At 37.4% G+C, this 20764-nt stretch overlaps 1 protein-coding gene across 6 annotated transcripts in view; it reads left to right on the top strand.

Annotated features, from left to right (window-relative positions):
• dst (dystonin) overlaps window positions 1–20764 on the top strand; it is a 302233-nt gene that overhangs the window by 100617 nt on the left and 180852 nt on the right. For 5 of the 6 annotated variants that reach the window (XM_089117353.1, XM_089117352.1, XM_089117349.1 and 2 more), the window contains 20 exons: window positions 200–354; window positions 1782–2199; window positions 3971–4099; window positions 5581–5658; window positions 5734–5895; window positions 7836–7940; window positions 9299–9394; window positions 9471–9596; window positions 9681–9833; window positions 11108–11262; window positions 12797–12923; window positions 13006–13189; window positions 14546–14703; window positions 14809–14987; window positions 16837–16975; window positions 17056–17249; window positions 17441–17603; window positions 17689–17772; window positions 19143–19250; window positions 19345–19443. In XM_089117353.1, coding sequence (XP_088973479.1) covers window positions 200–354; window positions 1782–2199; window positions 3971–4099; window positions 5581–5658; window positions 5734–5895; window positions 7836–7940; window positions 9299–9394; window positions 9471–9596; window positions 9681–9833; window positions 11108–11262; window positions 12797–12923; window positions 13006–13189; window positions 14546–14703; window positions 14809–14987; window positions 16837–16975; window positions 17056–17249; window positions 17441–17603; window positions 17689–17772; window positions 19143–19250; window positions 19345–19443 — 3012 coding nt within the window. Of the gene's footprint in view, window positions 1–199; window positions 355–1781; window positions 2200–3970; window positions 4100–5580; window positions 5659–5733; window positions 5896–7835; window positions 7941–9298; window positions 9395–9470; window positions 9597–9680; window positions 9834–11107; window positions 11263–12796; window positions 12924–13005; window positions 13190–14545; window positions 14704–14808; window positions 14988–16836; window positions 16976–17055; window positions 17250–17440; window positions 17604–17688; window positions 17773–19142; window positions 19251–19344; window positions 19444–19849; window positions 19952–20764 lie in introns of all 6 variants that reach the window. The other variant, XM_089117354.1, reaches the window with a different exon arrangement.

The raw sequence follows: 20764 nt of genomic DNA, 5'->3' as shown, positions 1-20764 counted from the left end.
ACTTTTCATCAATTTAGTGCATCCTTGATGAATAAAACAAATGTTTGAATGTTATCATTGTTTCCACAAAAACATCAAGCAGCAAAAACATTTTAACATATATATACAATATATACAAATATACATTTTAAGAACAATTAATTATTGAAAATTTATCGTGTCGTTTATGACTTTCTCCCAATGGGAATATGTCCTCCAGGACGCGAAGCGCTTGGAGTCCGGAATCCAGTTCCAGAAGGAGGCGGAGATCGCCGGCTGTCTCCTGGAGTGTGAGGCTCTGCTGAGGCAACAGGTCGTGGACATCCAGCTTCTGCTCGACGGCAAATTCTACTTGGCTGACCAGCTCGTTCAAAGGTCAGAAAGTCAATCAATCCACTTCATTTCTGTCAGGACCACTATCGTCAAATATGATTGACCATTAGCATATGGTTAGGATTGGTCTGGTTCTGTTCTGGGCAGTCTAGCATGAAGAAGAGCAACAGAACCAACATGAATGCATTGCAGATATCATTAGAGAATTGAGATTTATATGAGAAAGAGACAGAACGATTATATATTAGGGCTGTCAAACGATTTATCGCGATTAATCGCATCCAAAATAAAAGTCTGTGTTTACATAATATATTTGTGTGTGCTGTATATGATTATTTTGTAAATATAAATACCTATGCATGCATGTATATATTTAGGAATTATTTGCACTTAAATTCTGTATATATATATATATATATATATATAAATACATAATCTATATTTTATAAATATAAATATTTTATATATGAATAACACATTTTCTTCAATATATGCATGCATGTGTGTGTATTTATATATACAAAATAATTATATACAGCACACACAAATATATTATGTAAACACAGACTTTTATTTTGGACGCGATTAATCGCAATTAATTTTTGCACAGCCCTATTATATACATATATATGGTATAATAGCAATTATAGAGTTATTATCTTATTGTTTTAGCACATTTATGATGGCAAGCAGTAAAAGATTTACCTCAGAAACAATTACTGGAAAGTGACGAGGAGAAATCCGAAGCGAACAGCTTTTCCACAGATGATGAAATATTTTACTTTTGATTGAACAATTAAAAAGGGTTTGAACAATATATTTTTTCTTTTGTTGTGTGAGGTGTGATTTTCAGTAATAAAAGACTAAACAAGAATTCCATTCTGGAAATTCTCTAGTTTATTGTACATTTATTTCACTCATACTTCCTTTATAAACACATTACATGCTAGCTTAGGGTCTTCTGAGTCCATAGATACCAAACACCATACCAATGGTGTTCCATCTCCATTACATATGATTTATAAGCCCAAATGTAAAAATAGAGAAAAAGGACCAAAACGGGCTTAGAGGGTTAAACATAAACAAATAATGGACAATAAACACATAACATGCCACTGTATCATTCAGGATTAAGATTTCGCAGTGCTGACCGGCAGACTATTCCACAATTTTGGCGCAGCTTTTTAGTTTTAATTTGGTCGTTGGACCACTAATAGTCCCTGATTTGAGGGACCTCCTCGAGTCATGTTTGTGAAAAATTCAGAATTGGCCTCCATTCAATTCATGAATTGGAATTTGAATTGAATTGACTCCGCCCCCCAAGAAGTTGAATTGGAATTGGAATTGGAATGACAGGAAGTAACAATTACATTAGATCAAACTTATTATTTGTTCTGTGACTAGAGCAGTGTAATGACATTAATGTGTGTGTGACGTGTTGATGGAAACCGCTCTCTGTGGTCCCTCAGGGTCTCGAAGCTGCGTGACGACCTGTTGGCTTTGAGAACCGAGTGCTCCACCGTCTACAGCAAAGGACACACACTGACCTCAGAACAGACCAAGAGGATGATCTCCGGCATCACGCAGAGCTTGAACTCCAGCTTCAGCGCCGGGCTGTCTCCTGCGCTCAATCACGGAGGCCTGGTCAGTACGTGCCCTGCGATGACCCCATCCATGACCCCTGCCTCGGTCCAGACTTACCTCAGCACAGGTGGAGGAGGAGGAGGAGGAGGAGGAGGCATGGAGCCCGGGGTTCTTCAGCAGCTCAAACACATGCAGATCCGCAAGCCCATGCTCAAATCCTCATTCCTGGATCCCAACCTATCCGAGGATGAGGTCAATCTGAAGTTCGTGCAGGATCTCCTCAACTGGGTGGAGGAAATGCAGGTGTGTTCCGGACTCAGGACTCGTAATCATTCTCAAGGCCCGTTCACGCCACAACGATAACGATTTAATTCAAAAAATCGCTCTAGACGTAAAAGTATGGAAGCTTGTTTCCGCCCCTCAATAAAATGTTTTTTTTACAAATAATTGCAAATTTATTGCAAGATATGAAGTCAGAATTGTAAGAAATAAAGTAGCAATTGCGTTATAAAGTCTGAATTGTGAGATATAAAGTCAGAATTGCGAGATATAAAGTAGCAATTGCGTTATAAAGTCAGGATTGTGAGATATAAAGTCGCAATTCCGAGAAAAAAAGACAGAAGTGCGACTTTTTATCTCACAATTCTGACTTTTTTTCTCACAATTGCGAGTTTACATCTCGCAATTCTGACTTTATATCACATAATTGCGAGTTTATATGTCGAAATTTTGACATCTTTTCTCACAATTGTGAGATATTAACTCGCAATTGCGAGTTATCAGGCCAATTCTGTGGAAAAAAGACTAACTTTTTTCCCCCTCAATAGTTTCAATCTCACATTTCTGACTTTATATCTCGTTATTTTGACTTTATAACACGCAATTGCAACTTTATATCACGCAATTCTGACTATATCTCGCAATTGTGACTTTATATCTCGCAATTGTGAGAAAAAAAGTCAGAATTGTGAGATAAAAAGTCGCAATTACCCTTTTTATTTTTCATTCTGTGGCGGAAACAAGCTTCCATAGAGTCCACAACACAACTGTAACGATAACGACACACGGAAACAATCACTTTCTGAACGATTCATTTCCAGCTGATGAATGATAAAAACATTGGCAGCCAATCAGAATCGATCCTGCTTTAACGATGTTGAGCATTTAAAGCGGCTGAGGACAAAACTGACAGACAGAAGAATATAGTATCCGCTGGTGTGGATACTAATATTCTTATCATTATAGTTAGCGTTAACGTCCCCCTGTTGTCAATAATTTTATCCCTTAAAAGTAATCTTTCATCACCAAAATTACATTTTTATGCTTTATAATAGCTTAAATGTAATTCGACACCCTTGCCTCATTTAGTATGCGCGGTTCTATGAATATGCAAATGATCCCCGCCTCCACTGATCTGATTGGTTACAAGGTGGTTTGTGATGTCAGAAACACCAGCGATTTCACAGCGTGTTTTTGAGACTGTCTTTGATTCACTGCAGTTTTAAGGAGGAAATACTCAGTCAGTCCACTTATCAACTTACACACGGTTTGTCTTAAAGCGTATTAAATACACCACATACACACATAAAACAACATTAAATGCTGGATTTACACCACAGGGGGACTTTAATATAGTCATCGTTCTTGGTGTGAACGGGCTTTATTCAGTATTTTTGTCCATTTGTCAATCATGTTTTCTACACTGTTTTAAAGCATCATTATTTCGTTATTACGTCATTATTTACCGCCAAAAATAGCACGTCTTAAGCCATTTTGCGAGTGTGTTAGCAGATTCTCAGCAGCTCTGCTAGTTTATGATCCGATCATTATGGAAAACGTTCTTTAATGTGTGTATTAAAACACCCGCTGAACTTTACACTGCCATGATTGCTTTTATGGGATTTCGGTCTCACACTAATTTGCCCTGTTTAGTAAATCTGGCCCTTTTTGTGTTTTAAAACAATTATACAATAATTAGCTTGAGAAGCAAAACTGTGTAATCATGCTTATATTGTACTGCAAGTCCAATGCGTGTGGGGTGAGGTTATGAATGAATGTGTTTTGTCTCTGAAAGGTTCAGCTGGATCAAGCGGATTGGGGATCGGATCTACCGAGTGTCGAATCAAACTTAGGGAATCATAAAGACTTCCACAAAGCCATCGAAGAATTCCAGATGAGCATTAAAGAAGCCAAAATGAGCGAGGTAAGGCAAATCATTCAGTCGTTATAAACTCATCCTCATAATGTTACAAACCCAAAGTACTTTCTGTGGAAAATTGTCATTTTTTGGGGTGAAATATGATGTTATGAGCCTGAGGCCATTATAACTGTGTCATGAACAGGGCAGGAGTCACTTTCAACAACTTAACAAAATAACATAATTTATGTTAATTGCTAAAGTTTATTAAAAATGTTTAATTAATCTGAATTATTTAAAAAAAAAAAATGATTCAATTCCTCAATCAACTACACTAGATTCATAGATGAATCAGCAGCTTTGAACGAATCTCTTGAATGAACGATTCAGTGAGAGCGCCATCTGGTGGCGTATCAATATAATCAATATAAGTGCAAAGCTACTTTCAACAGGTGACCGACTGCTACCATAGACAGACAGTGTTACATGTTAAAAATTATTACTTAATAATTTATTTGATTGAAGCTTTTTTTCAATAAATAAATAATGATTAAAAAAGTTCAAAGTGATCATGTGTTTATTGCAATGTACAAAAACGTCTTTTGTCAGAATGAGAATAAAACACTCATTTACCTGGAAAACCCTGTAAGGCTGCAATCATAACAAATAATTTGTATTAAATATAAGTGTATAGATGTTTTTTTTTTTAAAAAAACTGTTCCTGGTAAGTGTTTTATGCATTCATGAGGAAAAAACAAAGTTACAGACGTGCCAGTTCTGCGTTACGGACGCGAGTGCTCAAAGACTGCTTTAAAACCGTCACGGACCTCAAACAGAAAAGCGCAACGCCTTCTTTAAAGCGAATTTCGTTTGTATTAATTTTATCTTGCTTTTAATTAATGTTTCATCAACCCATTGCTTGGATTTCATAAATAAGAAGTAAAAGCAGACAATTATAGATAATCACGACACGATCTCATAAATACACCGAAACTCAGCGTATAGCCTACTACACCACAGACCTGAAACATAAGCCACTTAAATGGCCAGGTAACAATACTAGACCAATCAACAAACTTTAAATGAAAAATTAAATGACTGACATATTATTGAAAAAATCTAACGTAAACGGGACCAGTCGAGCCCAATGGTAAGTCCAGCCTTGGTCATGAATATTTTTCGTGACCTCGACTACATAACGGCCTCATGACAGCCAATGTCAAAACCAACCACCTGACAGTTTAATGTAATGTTAACCCATAAAGCTATCGTTAATCTGCTAAGTCATGTTTATGACAGGTTGTGTTGTCTTAGTAATGTCAAGTTGTCATGACAACGACACTGACAGGTTATGATGAGGTGTCATGACAAAGACATCTCAAACAATGTCATATTTGCATTAAAAATGTCATAATTGAGCACTTAATGACAGTTGTCATAAACATGCATGTCATATCAGTCTAATGCACTCCCCTTCATGTAAAGTGTCTCTACTATACATGCAAATAATTGTCTTTAAAGATGAACTTCCCGTGTGACCCCCACAGAGTCAGATGACCCCGCCGTGGAAGCCGAGTTACTCGGAGAAGCTGAGCCTGTTGGAGAGCCAGTACCGGAGGCTGCTGGTGAGTGAGCGTGGGTAAGATCCGGCCCGTCCGTCAGAGCCGAGCGTCTGAGTCCCTGTGCTCTGGTGTTTGCAGAGATGCTCCAGCGAGAGGCAGAAGCACCTGGAGAGCCTGCATGACTTCGTGTCCCGGGCCACTCAGGAGCTGATCTGGCTCAACGAGAAGGAGGAAGAGGAAGTGGCCTTCGACTGGAGCGAACGAAACAGCAACGTGTCCCGGAAGAGGGATTATCACGCAGTAAGTCCAAAGTCTCGAGTCTATTTTATTTATTTATTTAAACAGGAAAAGATTAAGAACAATCTGGCCTGACTTCTGCAGAACATAAATACCTCATACCAGAGATGATCACAAGTCATTTTTTGGAAGTCCAAGTCAAGTCTCAAGTCTTAAATTATTAGGCATTGTCTAATTAAATATGTGCGAAAAATAATAAATAATCTTTTTTTCATTGTGTTCACATACAGTAACAGATGGGGGAAAATAGATATTTATGGATATCTACTTTTGTTATCCTGCATGTTATCAGATAGCCTTAAATAGATTTTCGCCACGTTTTTAGAAAAACAATGTTATATAAATCAAGCTAGGAATAATATATTTACAAATCCATCTGTAAAAGTCTTCATAATAAAACTAGGTACAAGACTGGACAGTTTGGTGTATTAGGTTTGGTATATAGTGGAGATTTCAGACGTGGAGTTTGAGAGAAAAGTCATTTTGAGAAAACGCAAAACGGGATCTAAAGATTTGCATCAGGCCAATGAGATTGCTTATTTAGAGTTAAATCCCCCTATTTACTTTCGCGATTGGTTCCTGATTAAAAGGAAATGACCATATTTGGATCCGACAACATTGAACTGGAGAGAAAGAGAGAGAGAGAGAGAGCGCTTTCTTGTCTGTCATGACGGTGCAGATCGCGGAGCAGCGAGATGATTTACAATGCCAACTTTTGTTGAAATTATGAGAAATCTACAGACGCAAAGTCCATGGAGACGGTTGATTGTTTTCCCCCGGAGTGGGTGTGGCCTAAATACGCTCTGTCTCATGCACAGTATGACAAAGGGCGGGGACACGCAGCTTATCATACGCTTCCCCCAACGTTTGCACCAATAAAAGAAAATAGAAATACATTAAAATGAATTTATATTTGAAAAGCAATAATTGCATGAAAACAGGTCGCTGACAAGTCTTTTGGGTCGAGTCACGAGTCAAGTATGAAGTCAGCTGTTTGTGTGACTCAAGTGCGACTCGAGTCCCCATCTCTGCCTCATACATAACAAAATTATTTTTTGTTATAAACTAATAACAAAAAATAATGCAGGAAGCTAGATTAAAGGAGTAGTTCACTTTAAAAAACACTTTTGCTGATAATTTACTCGCCCCCATGTCATCCAAGATGTCCATGACTTTCTTTCTTCAGTCGAAAAGAAATGAAGGTTTTTGATGAAAACATTCCAGGATTTTCTACTTATAATGGACTTCAATGGGAACCAAACGGTTCAAGGTCCAAAAGACAGTTTCAGTGCAAACTGTTCAAAGGGCTTTAAACGACTCCAGACGATGAATAAGGGTCTTATCAAGCGAAACGATCGACCATTTAATAAATAAATGACAAAGTTTAAGTTTTATAAGCTCGAATGCTCGCCTTCTGTGATGCGTGTTCGTGACGTCACGTAATACGCAGTTACGTTGATAAGGTCTCACAGAGTAAATTATCAGCAAATGTTTTTTTTAAAAAAGTGAACTACTCCTTTAAAAGCAGTCTGCAGATTATAGCCAATAATAATTAAACAGAACACAATAGTTACAAAACACAGCGAGGAAAAGACCAATCAAACACATAATAAAACAAAATACAACTGCCAAGATTTCAAGAATGAATCAACTGAATGTTAAAATGCTATATATATCATTTTGTTGGCAGTATGGGTCAGACTTGCATCAGATGGGTTAGCGATGATAAACAGCGTTTTGCTTTGATGCTTCATTATAGTGATATGACAATCCGCCCATGATTATATGAATCCGCACGAGCTGCTCTAGAAACTCTCTTTAACTCGTCCTCTTCTTGGATGTAAACATCAGATGTTGTGTTAATCGCAGGAGTTTTGCATTGCCTGTGCAGGATCGTGTAAAAGAGGCTCGATACATGTGTGTGTGTGTGTGTGTTTCCACAGGATCTCATGAGAGAACTGGATGACAAGGAAGAGGTGATCAGGGCAGTGCAGGAGAAGGCGGAGAGCCTCTTGCTGGAGAACCATCCGGCCAGACTGACCATCGAGGTAACGTGAAGCTCATATCTGAAGCTCATCAGCACTGATGAGGAGTTTAGCAGAATATGGTGAGAGGAGTTATGCTTAGGCCAACATCTTGGACATCTTTCGCTTGTATGAGAATAAATAGCAGCAGCACACGGGCCAACTTTATGATATTTTCAGGAGGCTTTTATGTATTTTTGGAGCTTGGCAGTTTCTATCTCCAATTATTGTATGGAAAAGAGCATTCTGTGAAACTTCTGTTTAATAAAATAAAGTTTTTATGAGAGTGATATAAAATAAAATAATAAAATAAGTTAAGATTAAAAAAGAGTAAATACCTATATTCACTCTAACTGTATGGTAACATTTTATTACTATTTTATTTTTAATTTTAACATTCCATTATAAAATAAAATAAAATGAACATCAAATAAATTACAATTTAGTAGAGTAAATACATAAATGCCCCCTCTAACTTTATGGAAACATTTGATTAAAATTGTATTACAATTGTGTTTTTTTATATTTTACAAAATGAAATAAAATATAAATTAAATTAAAAATTAAAAATATGTAAATACTGATTTGAATGGAAACATTTCATTACAATTTTCTTTTTCTTTTTTCTACCATTCCAAAATAAAATAAAATATATTTTTTATTAAATTAAATTTATATAAAAAAAAAAAAAAAACGGAATGGAAAAGTTTTATTACATTTTTTTTTTTTTTTTACCATTCCAAAATAAAATAAATAAAAAATAAAAAATATGAAAATACAGATTTTTTCACTAACTGAATGGGAAAAAAAATTATTTAATTTTTTTTGTTTGTTTTTTTACCATTCCAAAATAAAATAAATATATTTTTTATTAAATTAAATTTAAAAAAATATGTAAATACATTTTTCTCACTAACTGAATGGAAACATTTTATCACATTTTTTTTCTTTTTTTTTACCACCCCAAAATAAAATAAGATATATTTTTTATTAAATTAAAAATTAAAAATATGTAAACACAGATTTTCTCACTAACTGAATGGAAACATTTTATTACATTTGTGTTTCCATTCTACCAAAATAAAATAAAATAAAATATATTTTTTATTAAATTAAATTAAACATTAAAAAATATGTAAATACATTTTTTCTCACTAACTGAATCAAAACATTTTATTACAGTTTTTTTCTTTCTTTTTTTACCATTCCAAAATAAAATAAATAAACAAATAAATAAATAAAATTAACTGTATTGAAACATTTTGTCAACGTTCTATTTTTTATTTGACTACTCCGTTCTGAAATGAACTGAAGTAAGAGTAAATGCCTGGATTTTCCGGTAAGCGTGTGTGTGTGTGTGTGTGTGTGTGTGTGTGTGTCAGGCGTACCGAGCGGCGATGCAGACTCAGTGGAGCTGGATCCTGCAACTCTGTCACTGTGTGGAGCAACATCTCAAAGACAACGCGGTCTACTTCGACGTGAGTGACACCGCTAGCTTTAGCATGACACAGTGACGTGACACGTGACAGCTCATGACAGTTCCTCTCCTTGTAGTTCTTCAGCGACGCCAAAGAGTCGTTGGATTACCTGAAGAGCCTCCAAGACGCCATCCACAGGAAGTACAGCTGCGACCGAAGCAGCAGTCTACACCGGCTCGAGGACCTGATCCAGGAGTCCATGGTTAGTCCGCTCACACACTGTTATCTGGAGAGTTCCTCATCGATGTGTAGATGTGTGTGCATGATGGACGTTTCCTCTTCACAGGAGGAGAAAGAGCAGCTCCTGAAGTACAGCGGCACTGTGGGCGGGTTAGTGGGTCGGGCCAAGGCCGTCGTTCAGCTCAAGGCGCGCAACCCAGAGAACCCCGTCAGATCCTCCATCCCCGTCAAAGCCATCTGTGACTACCGGCAGATCGAGGTGCGGCACACAATTTATGAAAATATGACTCCATTTCTTCAAACACAAAATACACACACAACATCAGAAAAACTTTATTCAAAACTATTTGAACTCTTCAAATGGTGTTTTACGTAGTCTCTACACACAAACATCAGATGACTATCCACACTCACACCAAACTGCGAACGCATCAGTGTCTTTTTCTTGTTTAGTGTGCGGAAACAATCAAAACTATCTATATCTTATCTTGTATGTATAATATATATATATATATATATATATATATATATATAGAAGTCAGAAAGTCGACTTTATTTCTAAAGCGCTTTGTGTGTGTGTGTGTGTCCGTCTGTGTGTATGTAATATGTATGGATGTATATAAATATTAGCGCTGTCAAACGATTAATCGCGATTAATCGCATCCAAAATAAAAGTTTGTGTTGTTTACATAATATATGTGTGCGTAGTGTGTATAATTATTGTGTATATATAAATACAAACACACGTATGTATATATTTAAGAAAAATTTGTTCTTAATATATAAAATATTTATTTATAGACATAATATTAATTATGTATAAATGAATAAATATAAAGTATATACCTGCAAATATTTATTAAATATATATACATGCATGTGTGTGTATTTATATATACAAAATAATTATACACACTACGCACACATATATTATGTAAACACAAACTTTTACTTTTAATCACGATTAATCATTGCCCAGCCTTAATATATATATATATATATGAAGAGTTCAGATGCAAAAGCTTCTAAATGCCATTTGAAATTTTCTTCTAGAATGATCATTTTTATCAAGCTTGTATATTTAAGTTCAGTAATTTCATTTAAATGGCAATGATAATTACCTATTAATTGTTATTTAAGTGAAATTATTGAACTTAAATATACAAGCTTGATAAAAATCATCATTAAAGAAGAAAATTTCAAATGGCATTTAGAAGCTTTTGCATCTGAACTCTTCATATATATATATATATATATATACTGTATATATTTACACTATAAACAGAAATTAAAGGGGGTAAAAATAATTTCTTTCTTTCTAAAACACTGAGTTTTGATTTCTAAGTGTTTTCACACATGATCATTGGGTGTAAGTAATGGGGAATGATTTGGCATTTGTAGAGAACTGTGTTTAGAGTTTGTAAAGCGTATAAAGTGCTTGTAGTTGATGATTAATCTGAAGTCTGAAGTGATTTGAAAGAACCGTGACATCAGTGTCTGCCATTAAACACTCGGTGACCCGTCTCTCCTCAGATCACCATCGGCAAAGAGGACGAGTGTGTTCTGGTGAGTAATTCTCACCGGGCGAAGTGGAAAGTGATCAGTCCGTCGGGAAACGAGGCCATGGTGCCTTCGGTCTGCTTTAGCGTTCCTCCACCCAACAAGGAGGCCGTTGACATGTCCAGCAGGTGAGGGCATTCTGGGAGCTTTTCATCTCATTCTTTATTTACTTTGGGAGACGGAAGTACTGACGGATCTTGTGTTCTTTGCATACGAGTATAACAGATTATCCAAAAGAAATAAAGGGCGACGACTTGGTTTTGTGCATTGGTTGTTGATTGGTTGACGCAGATGTGGGCGTGGCACACAAACGCCTATGCAGATGCAGGGGCGGAGTTAAAGCGCACTCAGTGATTGGAGAATCCTGCATACGCCACGAGAGAGAAGTCTGATCATGGCATTTTGATTAAATATTACGAGGTCATTTTATAATATTAACCATAAGCACTGATTAATTGTTAACAATAAGACGTATAACATGCATTAGAGAACAGAATTTTCATTTCATGCCAACTTTAGAGTGAAGCGTACCAATTTATGTTTAAATATGGTAACGCTTTATTTGAAGAGGTGTGCATAAGACTGACAGGACACATGTCATGAATATGAAGGAGGTTTCATGCATGTTTATGACTACTGACATTAAAGGAGTAGTTCACTTTAAAAAAAAAAACTTTTGCTGATGATTTACTCGCCCCCATGTAATCCAAGATGTCCATGTCTTTCTTTCTTCAGTCGAAAAGAAATGAAGGTTTTTGATGATTTTCTCCATATAATGGACTTCAATGGGAACCAAACGGTTCAAGGCCCAAAAGACAGTTTCAGTGCAAACTGTTCAAAGGGCTTTAAACGACTCCAGACGATGAATAAGGGTCTTATCAAGCGAAACGATCGACCATTTAATAAATAAATAACAAAGTTTAAGTTTTATAAGCTCAAATGCTCACCTTGCTCTGTTCTGTGATACGCGTTCGTGACTCTCCTGTTCATCAAAATGAACGAATCTTTTTTCGAGTCATGACTCGAAGGGTCATCGTCTGGAATCGTTTAAAGCCCTTTGAACAGTTTGCACTGAAACTGTCCTTTGGACCTTGAACTGTTTGGTTCCCATTGAAGTCCATTATATGGAGAAAATCCTGGAATGTTTTCATCAAAAACCTTCATTTCTTTTCGACTGAAGAAAGAAAGACATGGACATCTTGGATGACACGGGGGCGAGTAAATTATCAGCAAAAGTTTTTTTTTAAAGTGAACTACTCCTTTTAAGTGTTTAATGCATTTTTAAGGCAAATGTGACATTGTTTGAGATGTCTTTGTTATGACATCTTGACATAACCAATACAACATAAATTGGCATAAATATGTCATAAACATGACATCGCATAACCCTTTATGGGTTAACACTACATTAAACTATCATGTGGTTGGTTTTGTCATTGGCTAAACCAGCGCTATAGGATCTACAGTGACGTTAGTGTTCGCTGATCGACCGAACGCACACGAAACACCAGCACCCGCCATTTTTAAAAAGCCGTGTGTTCCTACTGACGGTGCGAACGCAACCATGAGTCCTCGAGGAAACACCCTGATGGCTGTGAAAGCCCGTTATATTTGTCCTTTATCATTCCCATTATTAATATGTTATAGTGTGTTCTCTTTCAGGATTGAGCAGCTGTACCAGAATGTTCTGGCTCTGTGGCATCACTCTCACGTTAACATGAAGAGCGTGGTGTCCTGGCACTATCTGATGACGGACATCCGTGCCATCCGCAAGAGCACCGTCGCCTCGGTACGAGTCTTCTGTCTGTGTGTGCCTGGAGACTACAGTCATGTTTTAAACCCAGTGAACTTATGGCCATTCTCCTGCCTAGATCAAGACCCTACTGCCTGGGGATCACGAGCAGGCGCTGGGCAGCCTGACGTCCCACTTCGAGGACTTCCTGAGGGACAGCGATGAGTCCGATGTCTTCACCGTGGCTGATTGTGCTCAGCTGGAGAAGGAGGTTCTGGCTTGTAAGGAGTATTATGAGGAACTCCTCAAATCTGCAGAGAGAGGCACGTTACTGTACACACACACACACACACACACACACACACATACAGACAAACCTGATAAAAGTGTTTATTTACTAGTGTGTGCAGGAAACTATAGCTCATTTATATAAGTGAGGAGAGCAAAATACACTGTAAACATATCTACCAGTGACATAAATAAAGGACCAGAAATGATTCCGACACTTTGAGCTGACCATGTTTTAGTTTACTTTTAAAAACAACTTTTGCTGATAATTTACTCGCCCCCATGTCATCCAAGATGTCCATGTCTTTCTTTCTTCAGTCGAAAAGAAATGAAGGTTTTTGATGAAAACATTCCAGGATTTTCTCCATATAATGGACTTCAATGGGGACCAAACGGCTCAAGGTCCAAAATACAGTTTCAGTGCAAACTGTTCAAAGGGCTTTAAACGACTCCAGACGATGAATAAGGGTCTTATCAAGCGAAACGATCGCTCATTTAATAAATAAATAACACAGTTTAAGTTTTATAAGCTCAAATGCTCGCCTTGCTCTGTTCTGTGATGCGCGTTCGTGACTCTCCTGTACGAACTCGTTTATCAAAATGAACGAATCTCACTTAGAAAAAGTCATTAACGAAATTAACGAAAAGTCATTTCGTTAATTTTGTTCGTTGAATCAACCAAATGACACGAAAAAAGATTTGTTCATGAGCGATCGTTTCGCTTGATTCATCGTCTGGAGTCGTTTAAAGCCCTTTGAACACTTTGCACTGAAACTGTCTTTTGGACCTTGAACCGTTTGGTTCCCATTACACACACACACTGAACAACATGAAGCATTGCTTGGTCACTGGTTGAGCTAAACTGGTATTATCTAATTGTCTAGTTAAATTTAACAGATATTCAACATAATTCATGTGTGAGAGTCCAACAGAAGGACGGACAAAACCAGTCAAATATCCACTGAGTTCTGCTCATATTTATTACCATTTTCTAAACTATAGTGAATAAACTGAGATAATGTGAGAAATGTTGAAGGAGTCTGAATAAACTTTGGTTTGACTGCACAACAAAGGGACCAGAAGCACATGTTCTCCTAAGCCTATTAGGCTGAATGCTGTATTATCCATGCACAGATCTCCTCATCAATATTAGAAAAGAGAGTGTTTGAGGGTATGCATTTGAGTTTCAACAGACAGATGAACTACATTATTGATCATTTGTAATGCATCTACAGTGCACTTTAAATATTTATTATTTAAATATTTTAAGTATTCGATCAGTTCGGCTTAGATGTGTCGTCACTAGCTACATTTTCTCAAAGAAACAGAAACAGGCAGTTATTGTATGACCATGATGTGTCACTGACGTAATGCCCTCTGGTGGTCAACAGAGGAACACGAGGAGTCCGTGTACAACCTGTTCATAACGGAGGTGCGTAACTTCCGCATGCGTGTGGAGGGTCACGAGGAACAGCTGATCAGGAAGATCCGGACGCCGCTGGACAGAGATGACCTGCAGGAGTGTCTTCTGCGCATCACCGAACAGGAGGTTCGATCTCCAGCTTCGTTTTTTGGATGTCCGGTGTAAAATGTGGACGCTGAAACAAAAACTATTTCTGTAATACGTCTGGCCTCTCCTTCTCACTCGTTCCAGAAAAAGAAGGTGGAGCTGGATAGGTTGAAGGAAGACCTGGAGACCCTGAGGGAGAAGTGTGAGGTTTTCCTCAGGCAAGCGTCCGCGTCTCCATCCGTCCCCACGCTCTCCTCCGAGCTCAGCATCCTCACGCAGAGCACCAACCAGGTGTACTCCATGTGCTGCATCTACCTGGAGAAGTGAGTCCTCGTATGATTCAAGATGTGCTTCAGCTGCTCATGCAAGCATTGTTTTAATCTGACTCTTCCTCTGCTCTCTGTTTGCTCTCTTCGAAAAGGATCTTGACATGATTCCAAGATACAACTAGAAAAAACAGTTTGATGAGACAAACTTTAAGTTGGCTTGAGAAAGCCGGACCAGAGAGTTTGAAGAAGTTTAAAGTAGTTTGAAGTTTTTAAGATGGATTAGACAGAAAGAAAGAAAATGATTGGTTAGAAAGAAAGGAAAGATTTGGTAGAAAGATAGATAAATAATAGATAGATAGAAAGATTTGTTTGTTTCAATGAAAGAAAGATTATTTAGAAAGAAAGATAGATTAGTTAGAAAGAAAGAAACATTAGCAAGAAAGAAAGAATAGATAGATAGATAGATAGATAGATAGATAGATAGATAGACAGACAGACAGAGAAATATAGATAGATAGATAGATAGATAGATAGATAGATAGATAGATCGATTAGTTAGTTAGTTAGTTAGTTAGTTAGATAGATTAGTTAGTTAGATAGATTAGTTAGTTAGAAATAAAGATAGATAGATAGATTAGTTAGAAAGAAAGCTTAGTTAGAAAGAAAGAGTTTAGTTAGAAAGAACATAGATAGATAGATAGATTAGTTAGTTAGTTAGTTAGTTAGTTAGTTAGTTAGATAGATTAGTTAGTTAGTTAGAAATAAAGATAGATAGATAGATAGATAGATAGATAGATAGATAGATTAGTTAGAAAGAAAGCTTAGTTAGAAAGAAAGAGTTTAGTTAGAAAGAAGATAGATAGATAGATAGATAGATAGATAGATAGATAGATAGATAGATAGATAGATAGATAGATAGATAGATAGATAGATAGATAGAAATAAAGAGAAAGAAAGAAAGGATTAGTTAGAAAGAAAGAAAGAATGATAGATATATTAGTTAGAAAGATAAGTTAGAAAGATAGATAGATTAGTTAGAAATAAAGAAAGATACATTAGTTAGAAAGAACAAAAGATAGATTACTTAGAAAGAAAGATAATTATTATCAAACAACGATCACATGCTAAGATTCTAGCGATCTCTATTAAAAAAATACCCATTACCGTAAAACTTCAAATAACAGCCCAGCCTTTTATTTTCCCAAACTGGTGCAGGCTTGTATTTGAGACAGGCGTCTATATGAAACCGGCCTTTATGAGACAGTCTGACGGTTTTAGAAGATTAACAACCCGAAACTAAAAAGCAGACCCGGCCTCTATTTGAGACCGGCTTTTATTCACCCAAACCTGCAGTCACACCAGGGGTGTAAAAGAGACAGACGGCTATTTGGGACTCGGCTATTATTTGAAGTTTTACGTTATGCCCATTTCCTTGAGTCTTGATACATTTTTGGGGGGTTTTATGCTTGAATGTTCAAAAAACACCTAATTCTCCTCATATTCTCCATTGTTGCGGCTCCTCTCTTCCCAGTCTGTCAGTAACGCTCTGTTCACTTCCTGTCTCTATGAAGCCCCTCCTTCTGAAACGCACACTGTCCTCTGATTGGTCTAGTGTGTTTGGGAAATGTCCGGCCACTTTCCATAACCACCAGTTTAGCACACTACTAACTAACTCAACCAGGCCCCGCCCCTTTATTCTGCGCATTAATTATTATAATGAGGAATATTGTGACGTTCGCTCCCCCGAAGAAAAACAGTGACACTGATATAGAGAATAACTCCCACTGGAGGGACTTTGGAAATGCTCAAACAGCAACATTACTCACTAAGAAAGATGAATATGAAGCGTTTAATCAACTAGTAAGGGCTGATCTTGTTTGACTTGATCATCTTCTACACTCAGGCTGAAGACGGTGAGCTTGGTGGTGAAACACAGTCAGAGTGCCGAAGCTCTGGTCAAACTTTATGAAGCCAAGTTGTGTGAGGAGGATACGATCAATGCTAACATCAAATCTATCGATGGTGTTGTGAGCACTCTCAAGGTAAAACACTCTCATTGTAACTCGATGATGGTTTAGTCATGGAACGTCTTTGATTTAACACTTTCGATCGTACTTTTTAGCAATGGAGGTCTGAGATCGACGAAAGACGCGAGGTTTTCCATGACCTGGAGGACGAGCTGCAAAAGGCACGAGTGGTCAGCGAGCGGATGTTCAAAACGCACAACGAGAGAGACTTTGATTTGGATTGGCACAAGGAGAAGGCCGACCAGCTCAAAGAACGATGGCAGAACATCCACTCTCAGATTGAAAACAGGTCTTTAAGTTTAGGGATTATTGTGTTTTTCATTTATTTACTACATATACATTTATGCATTTGGCAGGGTATACATTTCATCTGGAATCAATCCATTACTAGGGGTTGCTAGCATCATGATCATTTGTTTTGATAATGGACAATTTATCTTGTTCATTATGGATGATGTATTTGTGTTCCTTTGTATTCAGGCTCCGAGACCTCGAAGGCATCAGCAAATCTCTGAAGTATTACAAAGACACATACAACAGCCTGGATGAATGGAGCAAAGAAATGGAGGTCAAGCAACTCAAGGCCCAAGAGAATCAACCTGAGGACAGCAAGGCATTGGCCGAGTTCCTGAACCAGCAGAAAGTATGACGAAAAAAACAAAAACAAAACATGTATATATCCATATAGTTTACTAGCATCAAATCCTAATAATTTGCTTTATTTCTAGGTTTTGGTTGCAGAAATCGAGCAAAAACAGAGCAAAATTGAGGAGTGCCAGAAGTATTCGGAGCATTATGCAGTTGGAGTGAAAGTAAGCCAAAATTGTTAACAAAAAATATATGGTAACATGGTAATACGATTTTTTTGTCTTCGGGCACTGAGGTATACTGTCACATGTGATTATTGGGTTGCACTTTATTGTGTACTTACCTAAAACTAACTACATGGTTAGGTTTAGGGGGAGGTTGAAGGTTAGTATCTAGTTATTATAATTACTATAGATGTATGTACATTTGGAACAGAACTGTAAAGTAAAGTGCTACCAAATACATCGGTATTACCATGTGACACCACTACTTTATCATATGTGACACCAATACTTTATTACAGTACCATTATAGTAATGTTATGTGTAAATGGGATACCCTTAACCCCTTAACTGTCACATTGCCATTATATTTTTAAAACAATAATATCTTAGAAAAGACCTTAAGTAATATTGACAAACTATATCTCATTTGAAAGCTTACAATCTTTAGTTCCCATATTTGGTGATTTTCAAAATAAATTACACAGGAGCCATAATTTATTAATTTGCATCAAGAATATTTTTAAACTCATGAAGCGTGTTCAGACCTTTATTTTGAAATAGCAATATCATCAGTTTGTTTTCATGCTCAAACGATTGCATCCATTCAATTATTTTAGAAAAAAAGGTCTGAAAATGTTTTAAGTATTAATAAAAAATAATAAATTCACCATTTGTGATGTGGCAGGAAGCTATAACGCACATGTGTGTTCTTTGTATGTGTTTCTTAGAGGTTGAATTCATATCAAAATCTGCCAAACTTCCCATACTACTTCTGAATAGGATCTCTACTTCATAAATTGTATGAAAATTGTGGAAATAATGGTTCAGATAACTCAAACACATATGGAAATGGATGCGCCCTTATATGGGCAGTGATGGAGTCTGGTTGTGCCCTAGTGGAAGCGTTCGGTACTGCGCCCAAACAAAATCTCACAGAAAGCAAATGTTTTTTAGAGATATCAGCCTAAACTTTTTTAGCTTTGTATTTTCTGCAGTTTTAGAGTAGCCCAGGTTTTGAAAATATATATTTTATATAAAGTATGAATATTTTTTTTTACATTGTACATTTCCATAAACTCAAACTTCTATAACTTTTTTTTCTGTTTCACTTTCTTAATGTATTTCACTTAGACAAAAATCTGCCAAATGTCTTCTTTAAAACAAAACCAATCTTACGTCTATATTCCAAAGCATTCTTGAATTACAACCATTTAAGTTCGAAATGTGCATTTAAAAAAAGGGGGTGACAGTTAACAGGTTAACAGGTTCTTCATCCCCAAGGAAACAATAAAATAAAAACAATTAAGCAGATAGCAAAGAAAAGTGTTTTTTATTTATAGTGTTTTTTTCCATACGTGTCTTTCTTTAAGGACTATGAACTGCAGTTGATGACGTATAGAGCCATGGTTGACTCTCAGCATAAGTCCCCAGTGAAGAGGAGGAAGATGCAGAGTTCCTCTGATGTCATCCAGCAGGAGGTACGAGAGAAATATAACCCATTTCTATAGGCTTACAGCGCTATCCTTTTGATTTTCTACATTTGAGTATGTATGTCTTCGTTTCCCTCCTCAGTTCATGGACCTTCGTACACGTTACACAGCCCTGGTTACTCTCATGACACAGTATGTTAAGTTTGCAGGTGAAACGCTGAAGAGGGCGGAAGAGGATGAGGTAAGGCGATTGTTGAATTTTTCTTTATCGAATAGAGTTAGAATTTGCATTATAGTTTCCTTTTATTTCTTGTTTTTTACTATGTAGCAGCTTCTTTGCATGTTTTTGTCAATGCTTTGCTCCCAGCCATGTTCCATAAGAGCAATCACACACACAAACATGCTGCACACATATTTGTTACACTCTTTCCTGCAATTCAAAATGTTGGTCTGTGCTTGGAAATATATTTTTGATACAAAATAGCACATGATGCTGTATTTTGTATCATTGCGTTTGACCTTGTCTCTTGGGAAAGCATGTCTTGGAAACACACTGAAACACTTGGTGGTGGTGTTGGTAAGTGGGCAAGAACCGCCTATTCTCTTCCAAGTGGCTGACTGGAAGATGACTGTATCTTTCATTACAGAGGAGGAAATCGTTGGAAAATGCAGAGTACTTAAGCTGGACTGAGAACATGGAGCTGCAGAAAGCTGCAAGTGAAGAGGAGGTCGCCCGGCTCCGCCGTCAGGTACTGGAGCTCGAGGCGTCACTGTCGAACAGGCAACAGCAGCTGGACATCTTGGGAGCAGACCTTGAGATGCATAAAAAGTCAATTGAGGACTTGACCTTACAGAGGTCAAAGGCGGAGTTCGAGGCCCAGAAATATCGTGTTGAACTGGAAGGTGTGATCAAAAGCAAAGGCTCCATCGAGCAAGAGCTGAATCGTGCTCGGCAACAGGTCCAGCAGTCGGAGGCCAAACAGGCCTCCCTGGAAGAGAGCCTCCGCAACCTTAAAAAGAGCATTGAGGAAAGTACGTTAGCCCGTAAGAAGCTGGAAGATCACTTACGTCGCAAGGACAGTGACGTACAGGGCCTGGAGGAGCACAGTCGTACGTTAGAGCGAGAACTGAGGGCTAAGGAAGATGCCGAGACAGAGCTCCTTAGCCAAGTGAGAATCATGGAAATGGATCTGTCACACAAGTCCGAAGTCAGAATGAAGCAAGGTGAATCCTTGTTGGGTTACTCCATAGAAGGTGGACAACTGTCCACTTTTACAAGCGGTTCTTCGATGATCCATTCTGAATCTGAGGCAGATGTCCTGCAACGCAAAATGGAAGAGCTCGTTATGGGCAAGAAACGAGCCGAGACTGAGATCAAGACCTTGAAGTCTGAGTTAAACTCATTAATTGTCCACAAAACTGTGGCTGAGGAGAAAGCCCAACGTTTCAAAGAGCTCTTAGACGAGGCAAACAACAGGCTGAAGAAGCTTCAAGTGGAAATGGACGCCGATAGGTCCAACATGAGACAGAAAGCAGAAGAATTGAGACAAGAATCTTCTGAA

Source organism: Pimephales promelas, chromosome 11, assembly GCF_988280905.1.
Source record: "Pimephales promelas chromosome 11, fPimPro1.hap1.1, whole genome shotgun sequence".
In the NCBI taxonomy this organism is placed as follows: domain Eukaryota; kingdom Metazoa; phylum Chordata; class Actinopteri; order Cypriniformes; family Leuciscidae; genus Pimephales; species Pimephales promelas.
The sequence above is the reverse complement of the archived record's forward strand: the minus strand, read 5'-3'. Positions and strand labels throughout refer to the sequence as shown.